Source organism: Rhinatrema bivittatum, chromosome 18, assembly GCF_901001135.1.
Source record: "Rhinatrema bivittatum chromosome 18, aRhiBiv1.1, whole genome shotgun sequence".
Taxonomy (NCBI): domain Eukaryota; kingdom Metazoa; phylum Chordata; class Amphibia; order Gymnophiona; family Rhinatrematidae; genus Rhinatrema; species Rhinatrema bivittatum.
Window position 1 is genome coordinate 34,991,750 of NC_042632.1, and position 20,239 is coordinate 35,011,988.

The 20,239-nt window shown below is 42.8% G+C and overlaps 1 protein-coding gene across 3 annotated transcripts in view; it reads left to right on the forward strand.

The window, feature by feature from the left end:
* The window catches only part of HMGXB3 (HMG-box containing 3), an 81,198-nt gene extending 63,532 nt beyond the window's left edge, over positions 1-17,666 (forward strand). For 2 of the 3 annotated variants that reach the window (XM_029583463.1, XM_029583464.1), the window contains 6 exons: positions 2,497-2,681; positions 7,914-8,133; positions 10,540-10,673; positions 11,735-11,851; positions 15,058-15,267; positions 15,863-17,666. In XM_029583463.1, the coding sequence (XP_029439323.1) occupies positions 2,497-2,681; positions 7,914-8,133; positions 10,540-10,673; positions 11,735-11,851; positions 15,058-15,267; positions 15,863-16,354 (1,358 nt within the window). In that variant the 3' untranslated portion in view covers positions 16,355-17,666. The remainder of the gene's footprint in view (positions 1-2,496; positions 2,682-7,913; positions 8,134-10,539; positions 10,674-11,734; positions 11,852-15,057; positions 15,268-15,862) is intronic. The other variant, XM_029583465.1, reaches the window with a different exon arrangement.
* Positions 17,667-20,239: the final 2,573 nt, after the last annotated feature.

The following is a 20,239-nucleotide window of genomic DNA, read 5'->3' on the forward strand; positions in this document are numbered from 1 at the left end:
GGTGTTCTCCGAGGTCAGCAGGATGTTAGTCCTCATGAAACCCATCTGCCACCCTGCGGAGTTGGGTTTCGCCTATTTTTTTTTTTAATTTTAATATGAATTCTATGTTACGAGACTGAAGAGGGACCTCGCGTGGTATAGGGCATGCTGGGCATGCTCAAGGTGCCTAGTTAAAGTTCTAGAAAATTTGACATGTTTTCCGCATTGGGGCTTCATCTGATGATGTCACTCATGTGTGACATCCTGCCGTCCTCTGAGAACACCTGTTACAGGTAAGCAACTCTCTCTTTGTCTGTCTCCACATGATTTTAATATGAAGACTGTTGACCATTTTAGTAGCTGGACTGTCTCAATTTGGTTTATATCAAACAGGTTAGTGTAAGAGCAGACTCTCCAAAGCTTTTCTCCCGTTCTGTGTCTATGCGAGAAAAGCTTAGTAAACCATGCCCTAAGAGCTGTTAGTATTCTTTTGGTAACTAGGCAGACCATGTAGAGGGTAGTCTGCAATCACATTTCTGTCTTGTAGCAGTCATAATAGGGAGAAAGAAAACATCAAAGAAATAGTAAAAGGTGAATATATCAAATATCTTTATATCAATATCAATCCCTTTGCTGATAGCTGTGTTTTCAGAGATATATTTCAGTAGCACACGGAATACATGACAGACCCATCCAGTCTGCTTGGGTGACCTGTCCATAATTGAGAAGAGAGCACTGTGAATACTGAGGTCAATTTTCAAGGCGATTTACATGGGTGAAAAGCCTTTTGCCTGCGCTAATCAGCTATCTACAAATTACTCCCCCCAGTGCAGTTAAACACTCCCAAGGGCCTGTGGTTCAGATCAGGAAGGAAAAAGCATGCATAAAAATGAGCTTTTCCAGTCTTTATGTGTACTTTTTCAGCAAAATCCTATCCTCAAAAAAAAAAAAAGCAAGTTTCAAAACCAAAGTGTGCTCATGCTGTGACTCTAAAACTTGCTGCAAAGCCCGCTGGTGAAAAATACGCATGGTCTGTGTCCCATGTCCCCATGGCGTGCTGTTTTATTTTGTGGTGTGATTATTTTATGGTGTTTATTTTGGCCCTCTGTTTTATGACCGATTATGTACGCTTTATCCTTGCAGTCAGCCTTGAACAGGTTTTACTATATATGAGCAGAATAGGTTTTTTTTTTAAACATATAGATAAATTGTGTTACATTGGTTGGCAAATACAAGCAATTAAAGTGAAAGTTTTCTGAGGTACCAGGATAGAAAATGGTGGGCTCCGGGGCAGATGAACATTTTAGGCTTGTGGTAATAAGAGAACAAATCAGCAACACACAATGCATTAAAAATAATTGAGCTAGAGAAATCAGAAGATCTACTTTACTGTATGGATGTCTACATCAAAAAACACAATATGAATTATAACAAAGGGGCCTATTTATTAAAGGTTTTCTCCTGTTGTGTGTCTGTGGGGATAAATACTTAGTGAAAAGGGTCCAAAGTATGCAGGTAATTACTATTTATTCCACATTTATCTTAAATGGGCTCCCGAGGGAGAGAGAAGAAATGCTTATTAAGATTTTTATGTGGATGGGTTTGGGCTGTGTTTGATACAATGATTAATGAGAATGTTTTGTCCAGATCACTGGAAAGTTTTAGAATTGGTTATATGATTCGACTTACCGTAATTGTTTTCTCTGGAAATATTAACAATAAAAAAATATTGAAGTGTATTTGTTGATAGCTGAAGTAATCCTTATTATTATTATTATTATTTATTTCTTTTATATACCGACATTCAATCGAGATATCACATCGGTTTCCAGATAACCAAGAGAATAGGGCGTAGTCCGCCCTATTTTACATTATAACATGGTAACCAAAACAAAACAAAACAACAATTATAACATATTATAACAGTGGTACATGGAACAAAAGGTTATAGGATATAACAAAAGGTTATAGAAAATAACATATGTACATGAATGTGTTGTTGATAAAATAAATTTAGGATTAGGGACTTGTTGGTAAGGTAATTTAGGAATAGAGGTGGGGGGGATGAGGGAAGGGAGGGGGGAAGGTGGGGTGGGAGGAAGTAGTGGAGTGAGGGATTCAGGGGGGGTGAGAAGACTGAGTATGGGATGAGGTGTGTTGCGTTCGGGCAGGTTAAGGGTCGGGTGGGAAGGCTTTTAAAAACAGCCATGTTTTTAGGTGTTTTTTGAAGGTTTGCAGTGATGGTTCATTTCTGAGACAGGTGGGGAGGGTGTTCCATAGGGTGGGTCCCGCTATTGTTATGGCTCGTTTGCGGGTTGCGTTGAGGTGTGCAGTGTGCAATACTAAAAAAAATCCTTGCCCTTTTCTAACTCACTCAGTTGTTCTTTCATTTTTGTCATGACCTGACCTTTTCTTTCTCTTTTCTTTACATATTGCAGCTCTGTGTTCCCTCTTACACAGGGAAACCTCTGCTGCTTGGCCCCGTTTTATCTTCTCTCCTTGCTTTCTCTGTTCCAGAAAAGCCGCTGAGTTCGGAGGAGCGGCTGCTGCTGCAGGATCTCCTCTGCAGCGGGTACTGGGCCTTCGAGTGCCTCACCATCCGAGACTACAACGACATGATCTGTGGAATCTGTGGTATTGCGCCCAAGGTGGAAATAGCCCAGAGGAACGCAGATAATGTTCTGGCCTTAAAAAACGTGGAGGTATAATTTATCAGCGTGATTCATGCAAATAAATGAAATTTGTAATTCAATTGCATAGTCAGGTAACATCATCCTCTGAGACAGTCAGGTAATATCATCCTGTGAGACATTCAGGTTAAAGCACCGTCCTTAAGTTTTTAACTTGTACACTCTATGGTAAAATTTCTTTTACCGGCCTATCTTCTTTCCAGCTTGTTGCAAGCTTCCAAGTTCTCTCCCCCTGTTGATTGTAACTTTGACTTATTCCTACTTATTGTTATCTTTCGTTTACGTGAATCTGTTACTCTAATTTTTTCCCTTTTGTTAAATTGTAAACCGATCCGATATGGTAATTTACTATGAAGGTCGGTATAAAAAAACAGTTAAATAAAATAAATAAATAAATAAATACTTGCTCATTCCCTGTACGTACCAGGATCAGTCCAGACTGCTGGGTTATGCCTCCCTTCCAGCAGATGGAGTCAGAGATAAAACTGAAAGGCACCACCCATATAACCCGGGGTGCCACCTGCTGGGTGTTGCATAATAATAATAATGTCCCTGACCACTTTCATTCAAAATTAAACTCTCCTTCCTGTTCATACGTGGGATCAGTCCAGACTCCTGGGTTTTGCCTCCCTTCCAGCAGATGGAGACAGAGAAAGTTTCACTGATACTGCCACATAACCTGGTGGGCCACCTGCAGTCCCTCAGTATTTCTCTGTCTCCAGCAGATGGTAGAGGTGCAAATCCTGCAGTCTTCCAAAAAAAAATGGTTTTGTAGGATTCCTCCCAGGCAGTTGCTAGGCCCTGGTGGGGCTATACCTCCTTTTACTGAGGTGGATGAGCAGGGGGCTTGGGGACCCTTGCTTGGCTTGGTCCTTTCGCCGCCAGGGGTGGATATCTGGTGGTGCCAGTTCCCTCCCTCCCAGGAGAACCCTTGGCATCCTGCAGCTCTTCTACCGCACAGGGAAGTACCCTCCTTTTTTTTCCCCCATTCTGCTCTTCTCTGTTTAAAATTAAAAAAAAAAAAGTTATTAAAAAAAAAAAAAAATGGGTAAAGGAAAGCGAAAGCAAGCGACAGGCAGAGAGGAAATGTTACAGCAGCCGGGAAGATTGCGGGTGGTACTGGCTACGTTTTGTTTTGTTGGCGCAGGAGTTTTCGGGCGGCAGGGCTAGTCAGCCATGCGGTCACGCCTACTTGTCTGGCATTACATGGCTTCTTCTTGTCCGGCTGATGGCATGCAGCAGTTCCTGCCGCTCATGCGGCGATGCGCATGCATTACTCTCGCACAATGGGCTCTGCTCCCGATGCTTCTCTGGTTGAGAAGGCAGATTTATTTATTTATTTATTAATTTATTTATTTATTTTTATATACCGAAGTTCTTGTAGGGACTACAAATCAATCCGGTTTACATAAAAAGAAGAACTGCTCAACAGAGGGCGGAGCTTTACATGGAACCGAGGAACATATGAAAAAGTATAACTGGTTGACAATTTAACTGGTTGACAATTTAACATAGTGCTAAATAAAGTAATAATTGTTTAACTGGCAATAAATAAAGAAATATAATATTTTATATAAAGCAGTTTAACTGTTTAACGTATCAATAAATATAAATATAAGCAATGCCAAATATATATATGAAATGAAGTAAGATTGAGGCAGGCAGAGGCTGCATTGAAGTGACAGGGCAAGCAGAAGACAGGTGTGGGAGCACCTTTGAAGGCCGCAAATACCTTCCGCCGGGCGCAGGAATAGCGGCCATGTTTTCTTCAAATGAAGGGGCTTCTCTACCTTTCAAGGGGTCAGGGGATCTTCCTCCCCCATTGTCTTCAGCAGTGCAGAGCTCCGCAAACAGGAGGGAGCTTGATTCAGATGAAGAGTGGGACCTCTTCAGCGATGAGTCTGAGGACCCACAGTGTTTTCCTCCAAATTTGTGTTGCTTATGCATGAGGCATACTTGGCAAGGAAAGCAGCTGCGAAGCAGTCAGATCAGGCTCGGGGATCCTTTGGACCGCATCCTGGTAACACCTAGGAGTTCCAGGGATCAGATTCGTAGGCGGGCTCACAGTCCTGGTAGTCCGGATGAAGACTGGGTCCCTGTCACTGAAGGGGATGATACTAAACTAGTGTGTATCTTCCATAAGGATGACCTGTGGCCCTTGATTCCCCATGTTCTTGAAGAGTTAGAGATCAAGGTTTCCCAGGAAGAGTGTGATCATGAAGGGGTGGACTCAATCATGGATGGCCTAAGGGGTCCAGTGAAAGTCTTCCCTTTTCACAAATCTGTGAAGAAGTTGGTGGTCAGGGAGTGGGATACTCCAGAGACAGGCCTGAAGGTAGGCCAAGCAATGGCAAAATTGCATCCGTTGCCTGAAGATACGCAAGCTTTTGGCAGTGGGCTTATGTCGTGGATGCCTTGTATGATCTCATCAGAACTTCTTCAAGTATTATGATGTCAGCAGTCTCAGCCAGGTACCTCCTTTGGTTAAGAAACTGGTCGGCGGATGTTTGGTTGAAGTCATGCTTAGGAGCATTGCTTTTCAAAGGAAAGCTTCTATTTGGAGAGTACTTGGAAGAGCTCGAAAAGCATCGTGGGCATAGTTGCTAGAGGATAAGCCAAAAGGAAGCAAGGGTTCTTTTGGGGGGGGGCGTTCTTGTTTCCAGTCGAATAGAAGGTTTTGTGAGAGTAGGCTCCCAACGGGAGCCCAGAGACAAGGAGTTAGGAGGCAACAATCCTGGAGACAGTCCTTTCAAGGCAGAAAGCCAAATAGAGAGAGTCTTGCCCAGGGATCTGAGAGTTCTCTGGCTAAACATCGTTACCCCAAAAATCAATGCCATTTTCTTTAAGCAGCTCTTGCAAGGCATTGGTTCACAAGCATGGTGCTTTATCAAGGACAAAAATAGCTTCACCTACTACCAGAATGTTTTCCGGATCACTCCAAAAAATGGGAGAAAATTTTTGGCTAAAATCATATTCTGAAAATAGGCACCATCCCAAGGTTCCCCACGTTCTTTGATTACCCACAATATTTTCTTCTCTGAGAACGTGACAAGATCAATGCAAGCAGGGTTTCTGACAATTTGGTGATATTGTTCCTCATTGTTAATTTCATTCAAAGTTTTTGACCAAACTTGATCATTTTGAAAATTTTGTTTTTCGAATTGACCAAATGAAAAATTCATCAGAAGGCACTAAATGAAGAAAATCCTCTTCATCCCAATTTCGTAACAATTCGTCAGCCAGAGCCCGTCTTGGATATGTATTTCAATTTCCAATGGTTTCAAAATAACATGAAATGCCTGGATACCAGCCCTGATTCGATAAATATAAGCTGTTCCTCTTATTTCCTCCTCTCATCCAAAATCGTTCATACCACCTGGTAACAGCTTTTCTTCTGCTTGTTGCTGGAATTTTCAATAATTGTTTTGGCTTTCTTGAGACAATTTTAGCGGTTGACTTGCCAAATTCTGTAAAATGCTCATTGGCAGTCTTGCCCAATGCCCTCTGAACCCAGCTTTCAGTTCGACCTAATTTTTCGGCAATCCACTTTTTCGTAATAAAGGTTGCTCCAGCAACACACTCCTCATGAAATGCAAAACATTTAATATGGTCAATCTGATGCTGTAAATAATACATTTAAGTAATGTGTAAGGTACTGTTAAATTCCAAATTGAATGGCCTACAAAATGGTACAAAAATTATATTAGCATGATAACCTAATGGGGCGCTGAGGGGAGAGGCAAAGGTTATGCAACACCCGGTATATTAGCTCAGTAAAAATGTATCACTTTGTAATGTTTTGTTTCTTGTACGGCAACCACATTACTTTATTGAAATGTGAAGAAATCCAGAAGCTTTCCACCTTGCTAGAAGGACAGTTTGCATGGCCTTTCAGGAGACAGCAATAACTTCCAACCCACTGAAAAAGCTGAGATGTTAGTTAGTTAAAAAAAGTTTTCTGGTAAAACCAGCAAAAAACACCTGCTCCTGAGCTGCTGGATGGATTCAAATTGTGCCGAGTAGAGAGCATTGATATCAGCTTGTCCAGTCCAGTGATTTTCAAATTTTCCCCAACCTCCGTTACTCACGTTCACCCCCACAGTATCCACTGCTTACTTTCATCACCTCCTTTCTCCCCAGCTCTTTCTCACATCTTCCAGCCCCCTTTGCTCATTTTTACCACCTTATGCATTCCTCCCACCCCATTTCTGCCCCACCAGCTGCTATTTCTCACTTTCTCTGATACTTCTGCTCCGCATGTCTTAAAGCAACTGAGCCATGCAATGCTGGTCTTCTTGGCCCTCATAACATAGATAGAAACATAGAAACATATGTTTCTATGTTTCTATCACAAGAGCAGTGCCGAGTGTACAGGTACCACGTGGCTTTCAGGAAGTTTGAATGCTGTGGTACCTGTATTCTGAGCATGATTAAGAGTACAGGCAGTGTACATCCGGCTTCCATTGGGAACAAGGCTGCAACTCAGTACTGGGTTGCAACCCCAGGTTTGAAAACCACTGATCTAGAACATTCGGTTCAGTGGAGGTTGAGATGATGTCAGAGACTGCTTTTGCTGCTAAGCAGAAGAAGGATGCTCCCAGCAGTTGAGCTGGACAATTGTTTCAGTTTGCTGGAAAACTCTTGCTTTATTATTTGGCATACAGCCAGGGAGACTTAGTCACTTAACTGGATACTACAGATACCTCTTGAAAAGTCAAGAAAGATGTCTTTTTTGAATATTCAGAATTTGTATCAGCTCCCCATCTCTCTCAATAGAATGACAGACATTTCAAAAGACTGTAAAAATACATAAACATGGAAAACAGGATGCAGAATGGCTAGTGCCCTCAGTTCAGCTTCAGAGAGACCTTAAATTCAAATTGCAAATGGTGAAAGGTAGCACAGCCTACAAAGTTAAAGTCCTGAGATTTCAGTGATCTCTAGTGATGATTCCTCTAAATAAGGACTGGGTTACATTGATAGTGTAAAGAGTGTATATACCTCTGTTCTCTGTGCTACACCTGAATAGTCAGTATATGGAGGATTTTCAATGGTACTAAACTCACTAGGAAGTGAAAACAAATGTAAAACTAAAACTTACGTTAAAGTTTGTAGGCAATAGATAGGCAGAAAAGGAAAAAAAGAGCCACCTAATTAGTATATATTAAGGTTGAATACTTTTGCTGTTCTTTCTTTCCCGTTTTTATTAGTAAAAATGAGATCCTCTCTCTCTCTCCCTTATAGTTTACCTGGCCGGAATTTCTGGCATCCAGTGAGGTGAATATGGAGGATTTCTGGTCCACCATGGAGTCAGAAGTGATAGAGCAGGCTGCTTTTCCGTCCAGCATCCCCATCACAAAGTTTGATGCCTCCATCATTGCTCCCTTCTTTGCCCCACTGATGAGGGGAGCGGCTGTTGTCAACACAGAGAGAGACAAGAACCCCCATGCAGAACCAGCGTCAGGTAATTCTGAAGGTCTTGGTAATTCATTCCTTAGGTTTATGGGGCTGGGAGCAAAACAGAGATAATGCTGTATATCTTGAGGGAACAACCCTCGAAAGTTAGAGTAGCACTTTAGGGCCATTGGCAAGTGGCCTACTTGAACTATGGGTGAATTTTTCTGAGTTGCATCTTTAAAATTGTTCTTTTGTGCTGCAGACATGCCTGGCACTGTTAGCTGTGCATCTCCGGAAATGGGTGATATTTTTTTTTATACCTGAATGACTGGCTAACAAAGAGTGCAACTCCCGAGAAAACCCTACAGTTGGTACAGATGGTGAAACATTTTGCAGTCAGTGGGCTGCATCACAAACTTTCATAAATCCAATATAACCCCAGCCCAGGCTATTCATTTTATAACAGCCCTAACAGACATCCAAGTGGGAAGGGCATTCTTCCTAAGTCAAAAAGCGCAAACAATAAAGAGCTCATTCACTGATGGTGCTATTAGGAAACATGGTGATAACAGGACATGTCACACACTTCACCCGGCTGGAAGGCACAATTGCGTATGGGGCTGATGCCCTCTACGATCTCCTCTGGGTGCAAGCCAGAGCCATGGTCTCCGTGGTCTTGGCCAGGCGTCTCCTCTGGCTGAGAAATTGGTCTATGGATTCTTCTTCTAAGGCACAGTTAGGCGCTCTCCCCTTCAAGAGTCATTTGCTTTTTGGGGAGGACCTAGAGCAGCTTATTAAATCTCTGGGGGAGAATAAAGTTCACAAGCTGCTGGAGGACAGTCCGAAACAGTCTAGGGTGTTCTTTCCCTCTCGCTCTCGCTTCAGAGGTCAACGTAGGTATAAAACCAGAGCACGGGGTTCCTTTCCGAGAGGCAATGCTTCCAGATCCCAATCCTGGTCTCATTCCTTTTGTGGACGGCGACCTTTCTGGGATAATAGCCTACAACACTCGGCCGCAAAGTTCTCCTCATAGTGAAATATGGCCGGCCCATTCCTCCGGTCTAAACTTAGGTGGACAACTGTCCCTGTTTCTCGAGGAATGGGCCAAGATAACAACGGACCAGTGGGTCCTAGAGGTAATAGAAAAAGGCTACGCGTTAGAATTTGTTCGAGATCTCCCGGACCTTCACCTAAGCTCCCCCTGCGGAAGTCGGAAGAAACCTGCGGTCGACCAGACCCTAAGCAGACTGCTGGAACTGGGTGCCATAATTCCAGTTCCGGTGGAGGAACAAGGATCCGGGCAATATTTCATCTACTTCGTGGTCCCCAAAAAGGAGGGCTCCTTCCGTCCAATCTTGGACCTCAAGCGTGTCAACCGAGCTCTCAAGGTTCCCCATTTTCGAATGGAAACCTTGAGGGCCGTAATAGCGGCGGTTCGCTCAGGGGAATTCCTGGCATTGCTCGACCTGACGGAGGCCTACTTGCACATTCCGATTCACTACGACCATCAGCGATACCTTTGGTTGGAGATACTGGGCCAACATTTCCAGTTTTGAGCACTCCATTCGGTCTATCCACGGCGCCGCACACTTTCACCAAGGTCATGGTGGTCTTAAATAGGACACAACCACTGAGCTATTCTACTCCAACATACCCGGAGTTGCAATAAGTAAAAGGGCATTATCTAACTGGCTGGTGGACTGCGTTTCATACTGCTATAACCTAGCAGATATGCAACTCTGTGAATCAGTGAAGCACATCAATTGAGATCCAGGGCGACGGTAGTGGCATATCTCTGCAAGATCCTAATTGCAGAAAGAGCGGCATCATGGTCATCCATTCATACTTTCACATCTGGACAAGATTTTGTGAGGGGTCATGACTTTTGGACAGGCGGCCCCTAAAAATCTGTTCGGTTAAGAGTCACTTCCCCCTATAACCATATAAACTCCAGAGTGTCTCACAGTAGCATAAATCGTAACAACAAGGAGACAATCCATGGATTGGGAATTCCACAAATGTGGCTGATTTCATCTTGCTTGTCAACAGAGAAAGCAAGTTACTTACCTGTAATCGGGATTCTTCGTAGCTAGCAGGGTAAATCAGACACACATCTGTCCCCCATCCCAGGGAGCTGGCTCATACGTTTTGAAATAAACTGGTGTGATGCACTCCTGAGAGAGCTGGGTCCGTTTCTGCACTGTTGGATGACATCACCCACTAGTGTGTCTGATTTTATCCTGCTGTCTATGGAGAACCCCCATTACAGGTAGGCTTTATCTGTAGGCGTTACAGCTCTGTACTCTTACCCCTAAGATACACTTTGAACTCATAATCTCACAATGAAAAGAGGCAGAGTTCACACCACCGATCTATGCATAGATATCTTTACTTGGCTTGGTATCCTTGTTACAGTGAAACACTTGTAGCTGTCTATGATGAGGATTTCATGGTGTAACTAACTTTGTTTTAGGGAATGGTAGTGCCCTGGTGAGGCTACTCCAGGAAGGTCTGTTCAAGCTGGAAGATATCAACTTGTGCAGTAAGGAAGAGCTGCAACATTTACTGACACTGTGCGGCATTCACTGGTGTGCAGCAGACACAAAGGTAAACTCTGCCAGGAAAGGTAGTCTTTTCCCTCCGAGGTCCCCAAATCCAGTCTTTGAGTGCCATAAACCAAGTCTGGTTTTCAGGGTTTTCATATTGAGCCATATACGAGATTCATTAACATGCATGCACTGCCTCCCGTTTTATGCAAATATATCTCATGCATATTCATTGCTGAAGCCTTGAAAATCTGATTAGCTTGTGGCCCTTGAGAAATGGATTTGGGCATCTCTCTAGCACAAGGAATAAAGTATTGTACGTCACAGCAGATGATAGCTCGCTGTAAATCCGGATCTTCAGCCTGGAATTCTTGGATTATTTCTGCTACAATATCTCCTTTGGTCCCTTTGGATCCTGGCTTCTGTCTGCGCTATTGCAGTCTCTCTGCAGCCTGCGTTCCCTTCTGTCTGTGCTATTGCAGCAAGCACCCCTGCTCTGACTTTGGCTACTGTCTGTGCTCTTTCAGCTTTATCTTCAGCCCCCTCTGACTCTGCTTACCTGCTGTCTTCAGTGACTCCATCAGAGAACTAAGGCAGATGCAATGAACACTAGATTCAGAGATGCATTCTTTGAACTGTTATCGCCATACTTTGTATTCTTAGAATATGATTTTTTTTTTTTTTTACCAGGCTGTGACTTGAAAGCTACCCGGGTAATTTTACCTGGATATTCAGCGGAACATACATACATGTTTTATTGAATATTCCCAGGAAAGATTCCTTGGTTAATTTTAGGACGGCAATTTTTTTCAACCAGACTTACATAACTAACTTTAGCTGACTAAAGTTAAGTTTTGCACTTTAAACATCCCCAACACCACCTTTTTTTTTTTTTATCCAAGTAAGTTTTGTGCAGGTAACAACTTTTCAGCCAATTAGAGGGAGTAAGTATTCAAATCTCAGCTTTTGTCCAGGAAACTCGAAAAGTTACCCAAAATAAAGCCTTTGAATCTGGATCTCTGTATGTTTTTAATTTTTCTGTCCTTTGCATTTTTTCTCTCACCTTCCTTCTCTTCTTCCCTTCCCTTCCCCCCTCCCCTCCCAATACCACCCCACTTGCAGGATGAGCTGTGTTACTCCCTTCTAGCCCTTTATGAGTTTGTACAGAATGGAACTGGGTCCAAGCAGCCACCTACTCATCTTACGGGAGGAAAAATCTACAAAGTGTGCCCACACCAGGTATAGATAGCTATCACACACATACTTTCTACAGTTATATATGGCACAGTAATAAGATCCCTGATTTATCTCAGTGACATGCATTTCCTTTCTAAGCGTCAATAGAAAGTTGAGTGCTTTGATTTGGGGAACCTTGCTCGGAGTTGACCACAGTCTAGAGAGGATTGGATAAGTACAAAGAGAGAGATGCTTATCATGTTGAATGGGTTCACAGCTTGGTTTCTGTACACCTGCCATATGTCACCTAGAGCAACAGTGGCACTGGATTTTCTGGAGGATGATGGACTATGGGTTAGTATACCGTAGCAGCCTTTCTCCTTGAGATCTGAATTCTAATTCAGTTACAGGCACCAAAGTATTAAGAGTTTCATGGTACTTTTGAAAAATATGGTTACAAAACTTTCCATACTCCATTATTTAATGCTTTTTGTCAGATGTATTTATTTATTTAAAAATATTTTCTATACCGGTATTCGGATACCACCATCATATCAGTTTATAATGTAAAAAAGATAAATACTAATAATGTAATAATAATGTACTAATCATTTTTCCCATAGTCAAAAAAAAAAAATTGGAGTAACCTCTTAGCATGCATGGTCCTCTGAGCAAATTGTCCACTCTTTGTGGTATGAGAAAAGTTTAATTACATTTCAGCAATCCCTGTCTGATGAGAGAACAAATTTAAAAAATCTCTGATAGGCACCTTAAGTTTTATTTAAGTGGTGTAATTTTGTAACATTGCAGTTGTTAGTAAATATGGACATAAGTCCTATGGGCACCTGTTATTTGGTATGCTAAGTTTTGCCAAAAGAGTTTATGCTTCCTCTGCACTCAGGCAGGTCAATCCACACAAGTGGGTCATGAACCTCTACCAGCAGATGGAAACGGAGTAAAATAGGACATCATGGACATATAGCCCCGCTCCGACATCAGCCCGCCAGTATTTCTGCATCTCCAGCAGATGGTGGACATGCATCTCTGTACTGGGGATTGCCTGTGGTTAAAAAAAAAAAAAAAAAAGTAACGAAAGAAAAAGAGAAGCTGGAAGAATTTTTGAACGCGGCTTGAGCTCCTGAGGTGACACTAGTAGGTAGGACCCTCCTTCATTTGAGCATTTCCAGTCCGGAAGCTATACCATTCATCTAGGCGGAACAGAAGCCTTTCCACTCTTGTTCACACGTTGAGGTCATCCAGTCTTGCAAAGGTACTGTGATTCTTCGGTCAGTGGACCGAGAGTGCAGACTTTTGGTGCTCCTGTTCAGGTGTGGCCACGGAGTAGGATATTATAAGCCTTCCCACCAGGAACATAATTTAGACAGCATCTTTCACAAGATTGCTATCCAGACCACAATTGTACTTCTGTTATCTACAGATTGGCTCTGGAGGCTGTGTTTGCTGATCTACCAGAGGCTGCTAGTGAGCAATGCTCTCAGCTTGTCATTCAGGACAGATTGGTTGCTCCAGGGACCCTTCCACTCAATAATCCGGATTGATTTTGCCTTATGGTTTGGCCCTTGAGAGGGTTCGGTTGATGAAGTGTGGTTATTCTTCTGCAGTGATTTCCACTTTGCTCTGGGCTGCAGAGTATTCTATCTCTCTGACTTGTGTCCTCAGAGAGAAATTATTTTCCTTTTGGAATTTTCTGCCGGAAGGTTGGCTTTAAAGGCTTGGTCTTTACCAACCTGAAGGTTCAGGGAGCAACTCTTGCTTTGACAGAGGGCGAATCTTTACTGAACCGGAGGTATCCTAGTTCTCGAAGGGAGTTAACCATTTTTGGCCTCCCTTGCAGCTACCGGTGCCACTGTGAAACTTTAATCTGGTTTTGACTTTGGCAAGTCCCACCTTTCTTCTGTGTGGACGTTCCTTGCAGCTACTTATCTTTACAGGCAGTTTTTTTTGCTTGTGGCAATCTGTTCAGCTGTGAGATCTTTTTGCCATAAGCTGGCTTGTGTGTAACTCCAAGGTGATACAGTTTAAGGCTGTGCTTTCCATCTAGATGACAGTGGTTTTGGAAGTTTGTTGACTTGCTCTATTCCCCTTCCTATGCTGGAGGGGGTTAGTGATGAGAGTGAGTCTAATTTTTTGCATGCCTTTGTATGTCAAGTGGCCTCGGATGAGGTATTTGCAGTTTTCTGGCTCTTTCAGGTAGTCAGATTGATTGATTGTTTATGCTTCATAGTGGAGATAAACAAAGGGGTCCACAAAGCGAGCAGCTATAGCTCGGATGCCGATATTTCTTTCTCTAAGTAACTTAGAGCACGTTCCGCTAGAGCTCTGGCGGTATTGTGTGCGGAGGGTTGGTTATTTTCTCCTGCTAAGATTTCCCAGGCAGCGACAGGATATTCCTTGCACACCTTCCCAAGCATTGTGGCTTGGATGATCAGACTCCGAAAGGCACAGCCTTCGCATGTGCAGTGTTGTCTGCACTGAGGGCAGCCTGCCGCTCTGTTCAGGAGTAGCTTTGGTACATCTCACTTGTGTGGATTGACCTGCCTGAGTGCAGAGGAAGGAGAAATTACTACTTTCCTGATAATTTACTTTCCTCTAAGAAAGGCAGATCAATCCACAACCTACCCTTGGCTGCCTACTTGCTTTTCGTTCGCCCTTTCTTGCGGACAATGCAGATTGTTCTGTTCATTCATTGAAGGACCGGTAAGTGACATAACCAGCCCCTGAGATAAATGCATGTTAATGTTTTTGGCTGAACTCTGTGTTCCCGATTGAGTGGAAACATGACTGTTGACTGTTAATAATCATGTTCTTGTATATCTAGTTTGTCCACAATTTGGATTTTCAAGAGAACAATGGCGGGCTGATATCAGGGTGGGGCTATATATCCGTGTCGTTAGCTTTTATTCTGTCTCCATTTGCTGGTAGAGGTGCATAACCCACTTGTGAGGATTGACCTGCCTTCCTTATACGAAAGGAAATTATCAGGTAAGTAGTAATTTCTCCGTACTTTTTAAAATCCAAAAGGTGTGCATGTAAGTTCCAACCCTGCACAGACAACATACTCTGGAACCCCTCTGCTCTGTGTGCATAACAGTACATGTGCACGTCAGTTGTGCAGTTTGCTAAAGGGCCATTTACTGCTGAAGTCCCTTTGAAAATAATGGCTCTTGAAATCACTGGTTACTTACTTTCTGGTGCACTGTGCAGGACTTATTGTCTGCCGTTTTCTCTCTTCGCTGTTCCTCCTCCAGGTTGTATGTGGCTCAAAGTACATAGTAAGAGGAGAAAGTGCCCGGGATCACGTGGACTTGTTGGTTTCTTCCCATCATTGGCCTCCAGTCTATGTAGTGGATATGGCCACACAGGTGGCACTGTGTGCCGATGTTTCCTACCCTGAGCTAACTGCTCAAATGTGGGGAAAGAACCAGGGATGTTTTTCTAACCCCTCAGAATCACCCAAGGTGTGTACATTTTTGGTGACATTTCTCAGAAACAAGGAATGGGGAAATCTGAAATCTATAAGGCAAATTCGTCCTAACTTTCTTGCAAAAAGTATTTCAGAAGGCTTGCTGAATTCCTTTCTAAACTACTGGCATTCAGAAAGCTGTGGATAAATGGTATGTGTCTATACACTGAAACTGTATGGTGTAGTTTAGAATATGTATTCCCGCATGTTAAGACACGGTGCTTTTCACCTTTTATAAATGCAGTAACATTAATCACACATGGCAAATGCACTTCACAATGACACAAGTTTTTAAGAGTTTGGGCCAAATTTATCAATGAGTTTTCCATTGTGTGCTTAGAAGGAAAAGCTGTGATGCATTTGGTTCTATAATGTGCAGTAACTCAGTAGGTTTCCTTTTCTTAGTTTATTTCCTTCCTACTTCATTCTGATAAAATGAGTGATGGGGGTAGACTCTTGTTATGCAATGATAATTATGTATTTATAATATATTTATTATGATTAGCAAGAGAAAACCATGGCCTAGATTTGTCAAAACTTTTTCGGACGAACATAATGGTACCTGTGACGTGTGCTTTCCTCTCTTCCAGTACGTGTCCTGCCCAGAGCTGCTCGATCGACACTATAGTGTGGACATGACAGTTACCGAGTTCTCTATCCAGCATCCCATCACCAAATCCGCTTCCAGGAGAATTGTTCATGCTGGGACAGAACAGAGTGCCCAGAGTGATCTGACTGCTCGGCACCATGCCCTCTCCCTATGTCGGGAACTGGAGCCATATAGTGCCATTTTGACCGCCATCAGTGACAGTAAAATCAGCAACGTCCGGCAGAGAGGAGTGACCTTTGATAATGCCACACACTACTACCTCTATAACCGGCTAATTGACTTCCTCACCAGCCGGGATATTGTCAACTGTCAAATCCATGAGATTGTGCAGAGCTGCCAGCCAGGAGAGGTTGTGATCCGTGACACTTTGTACCGCCTGGGAGTTGCCCAGATCAAGACTGAAACTGAAGACAGCCCAGAAGAGGATGAGGGTGAGGAAGAAGTGATGGAACAGCTGTTGAATCCTCTTTGATACTTGATCTGTGACATTTATTAGCAGTGTTTGTGCTCTGTGGGCTCCTACAGGATACAGGAGACTTAGTATCTAAGGTATCTGGAGGTGACTGCCTCTTTGCCATGTTCCATTGTCCATCATACATGCTTTCAGGCTGAGTGTAATTGGTCCTAAATACATCTCATATCTGCTAATATAATAAGATTCAGTTCTCAGATGCTACACCATTAAATTAAACACTGTTTCCTCTCTTCATTGTGACAGAGCTTGAGCAATTATACGCTGGAAGTTAACTCTCAGTGCTGCCCATTCACTACTGTAATGACCCTCTGCAGTTGTATTAGTGTCCTGAGACTAGGTTGCCACCATGCAGTTACTGAATGAGCTTGCCCTGAATGCAGTTACTGAGCATGTTGAGGGGAGGTTACTGTTTGGAGATAGATAATGGCGGAATGCAAAAAGATGTTGATGTACTCAAGTTTTATCTTGTTTGACCATTCAAAACTGCCCTTGTCTGGCTTCTTGAGTGCTTGTGAACCATTGCACTACATTCAGAGTGGTAGGATTATGCTGTACATTGAAGGGGAGCCATTCTTCTGGTCTGTTGAAATAGCTTCTATTTAACATTTTCTGTGGGTTCATTTTGCTGTGGCTCTGTTTGTGTCCTTGTGTCATAGCAGAGCATCAGACACTGGAGAACCTCATCTACAACAGCAAAATCCCGTTCCTTCAGCCATGAGCATTAGACAATCACTCTTTTCAGAACCTGACAGTCCGTGCCATGCCAGAAAATGAATAGCAGGAGACGCACAGATATGCACAGGCTGTGCACTTGTCTGCCATTCTGTCCTTCAGCATCATGTCGTATCTGAGTTCCTGCAACTCTTTCAACTAAATGAAGTTGTCGCCGAAGCATATCCTATGTCCACTGTGCATTGTCTTGTGTCAGGTGATCACTTGTTTGTGATAGACACAGATGGTTGCAAATTAGGTATCGAGAAAAGAGACGGATAGCATAGTAGAGTTTCTACTTGCTTTTTGTGTCGGGAAGGTGGTAGTCTTGCATTGGAGTGGGGAAGGTTTACAGTTGGCGTCTCCGATGAACATGAAAGTTTCCCTTCTGTGAAGGAAAATATCCTATGTAATGTAAAAATATTTTTGCTGTTCTGAGAAAATGCACATGCTGTAACAGATCCTGCTGTTTGATTTTTATCTCTTTGAGATTGTTTTATTTCTGTCGCCAGCGATATTAATTTATTTAAAAAAAATCTTTATTCTTTTCATGCAGGTAAAAGAAAAAAAAAATTAATAAATTATGTTTGGTATCTTCCTTTGTATGAAAACTGCTTCTGGCCGATGAGCATTTGAGAACATGACAAGATGATGAGTCTAAAAAAGGAAAAAGAGCATTTGGTACCCTCATGCTGTCGTTCTTTCTTTGGGACAGCTGGTAACTATACAGTTACATAATATACTTTGGTTGGAAGAAGTCAGAATCTCCAAGCTGGAGCAATTGTTGTCTATGCTGATGAGCTAAAAAAAAAGAAAAAGGTTGAAAAAGTCCACGTTTGGAGTGTAGCACAAGATTGTGTTTCAGAATAACCTTTTGTTTTTTTGGCACATCTATCAGGCAGGATAGATTTGCACTAGGTGCAAAGAGCTCCTAGCCCTCAGAGAATGAGTCTGATCTCTGGAGGCTAGATTGGCAGACCTGGAGGAGCTAAAGGAGACAGGGATAAAGAAGAGGGAGATATCCAGGGACATAGTAGTGAAGTCCCACCTCCAATCTGGTAGCCCCTGGGCTGCCTTAGAGGAGAAAGGTCACCTGGAAGGAGAGCATCACCTTAATGAGGCAGGAAGCAATTTTGTAGCTAGGACCTGCCCTCAAGGTGCTGTAGTATCCTCTTGTACAGAGGATAGTTCTCTAGGGCACATGTCCAGAAGGGAAGGGTTAGCATGACCATTGTAGATGGTGATTTGATTTTTAGAAAGGTTGATAGCTGGGAGGCTGGTAGATGTGAGGATCACTTGGTAACTTGCCTGCCTGGTGCAAAGGTGGCAGACCTCATGCATCACATAGATAGGATTTTAGATAGTGCTGGGGAGAAGCCGGCTGCCTTGGTGTGCATATGGGAACCAATGACAAAGGAAAGTGTAGGAGGGAGGTTCTGGAAGCCGATTTTAGGTAGAAAGTTGAAATCCAAACCTCCTGGGTAGCATTCTCAGAAGTGCTACCTGTTCCAAGGGCAGAACCTCAGAGGCAGGAAGAGCTCCAGAGTCTCAATGTGTGGATGAGACAATGGTGCAGGGAAGAGGGTTTTAGGTTTGCTAGGAACTGCATATCATTTTGGGGAAGGGGGGCCTTTTCCGAAAGGAGGGGCTCCACCTAAACCAGATTGGACTCAGGCTGCTGGCACTAATCTTTAAAAAGGAAATAGCGCAACTTTTAAACTTGATGATGGGGAAAGCCAACAGTTGTTCAGAAGCGCATGGTTCAGAATGAAGTATTTTTGAAGGATACTAAGAGAACAGGGAAATTAGGGCATCCCAGTAGAGAGGTTTCAATAAATGCCAAAGTGGGCCAGGTGTCTTTTTAAGAAAAGAGCAGAAACATTCCAAATTACCCCTGTCAACTGATGAGCAGGTTGTTAATACAAACAAAAACATACTTTGAAATGTCTATATACAAATGTTAGAAGTCTAAAAAAATAAGATGGGAAATTAGAGTGTATAGCATTGGATGAAGAGGCAGATATAACTGGCATATCAGAAACCTGGTGGAAGGAGAATAACCAATGGGACACTGTGATACCAATCGACAAATTATATCAAAATGATAGGATGAATCAAATTGGTGGAAGGGTGACACTAAATGTGAAAGAGGGCATTGAGTCAAATAGAGTAAAAATTCAGCAGAAAACAAAATGCAAAATTAAAATTCCAGGTGAAAAAAGGAATAAAATAGCAGTGGGGGGTGTTTTAACATCCACCTGGCCAGAATGAACAAACAGGCAATGAAACGCTAGAAAGAAATTAGGGAAGCTAACAAAATCAGCAGAACAGTAATTGTGATCTCAATTACCCCCAGTATTGACTGGGTGAATGTTACATCATGACATTCTAAAGAAGTAAAGTTCCTAGATGAAATAAATGACTGATTCATGGAGCAGCTAGTACAAGGACCAACAAGAGGGGAAACTATTTTAGGCTTAGTCCTTAGTGAAACACAGGGTTTGGTACAAGAGTTAAATATTGGAGCCACTTGGCAATAATATATAGAAACATAGAAATGATGGCAGAAAAATACCAAATGGCCCATCCAGTCTGCCCAGCAAGCTTCCACACTTGTTTTCCCATACTTATCTGTTTCACTGACCACCAAGTTCAGGGCCCTTGTTGGTAACTGTTTGATTCGAAATTCCTGCTACCCCCTGCCATTGATGCAGAGAGTAATGTTGGAGTTGCATCAAAGGTGAAGCATAAGGCTTAATGGTTAAGGGGAGTAACTGCTGCATCAAGCAAGTTACCCTGATGCTTGTTTACCCAGACTGCACAGATCAGTGCCTTGTTGGATGTTGTCTAAATATAAATCCTCTTTTCCACATTTCCCCCTGCCTTTGAAGCAGAGAACAACGCTCTATATGCATTCAAAGTGAAGTATCAGGCTTAATTGGTTTAGGGTAGTAACCGCCGCAATAAGCAAGCTACCCCCACTCTTATTTGTTTACCCAGACTGTGTAGTTCAGTCCTTGTTGGTTGTTGTCTGAATGCAAATCCACTTTTCCACATTTCCCGTTGCCGTTGAAGCAGAGAGCAATGTTGGAGTTGCATTAACCGTATGAAGGCTTATTGAGTAAGGGTAGTAATCACCAGGTAGAAGCCACCCCATGGCTCTTCTCTTCA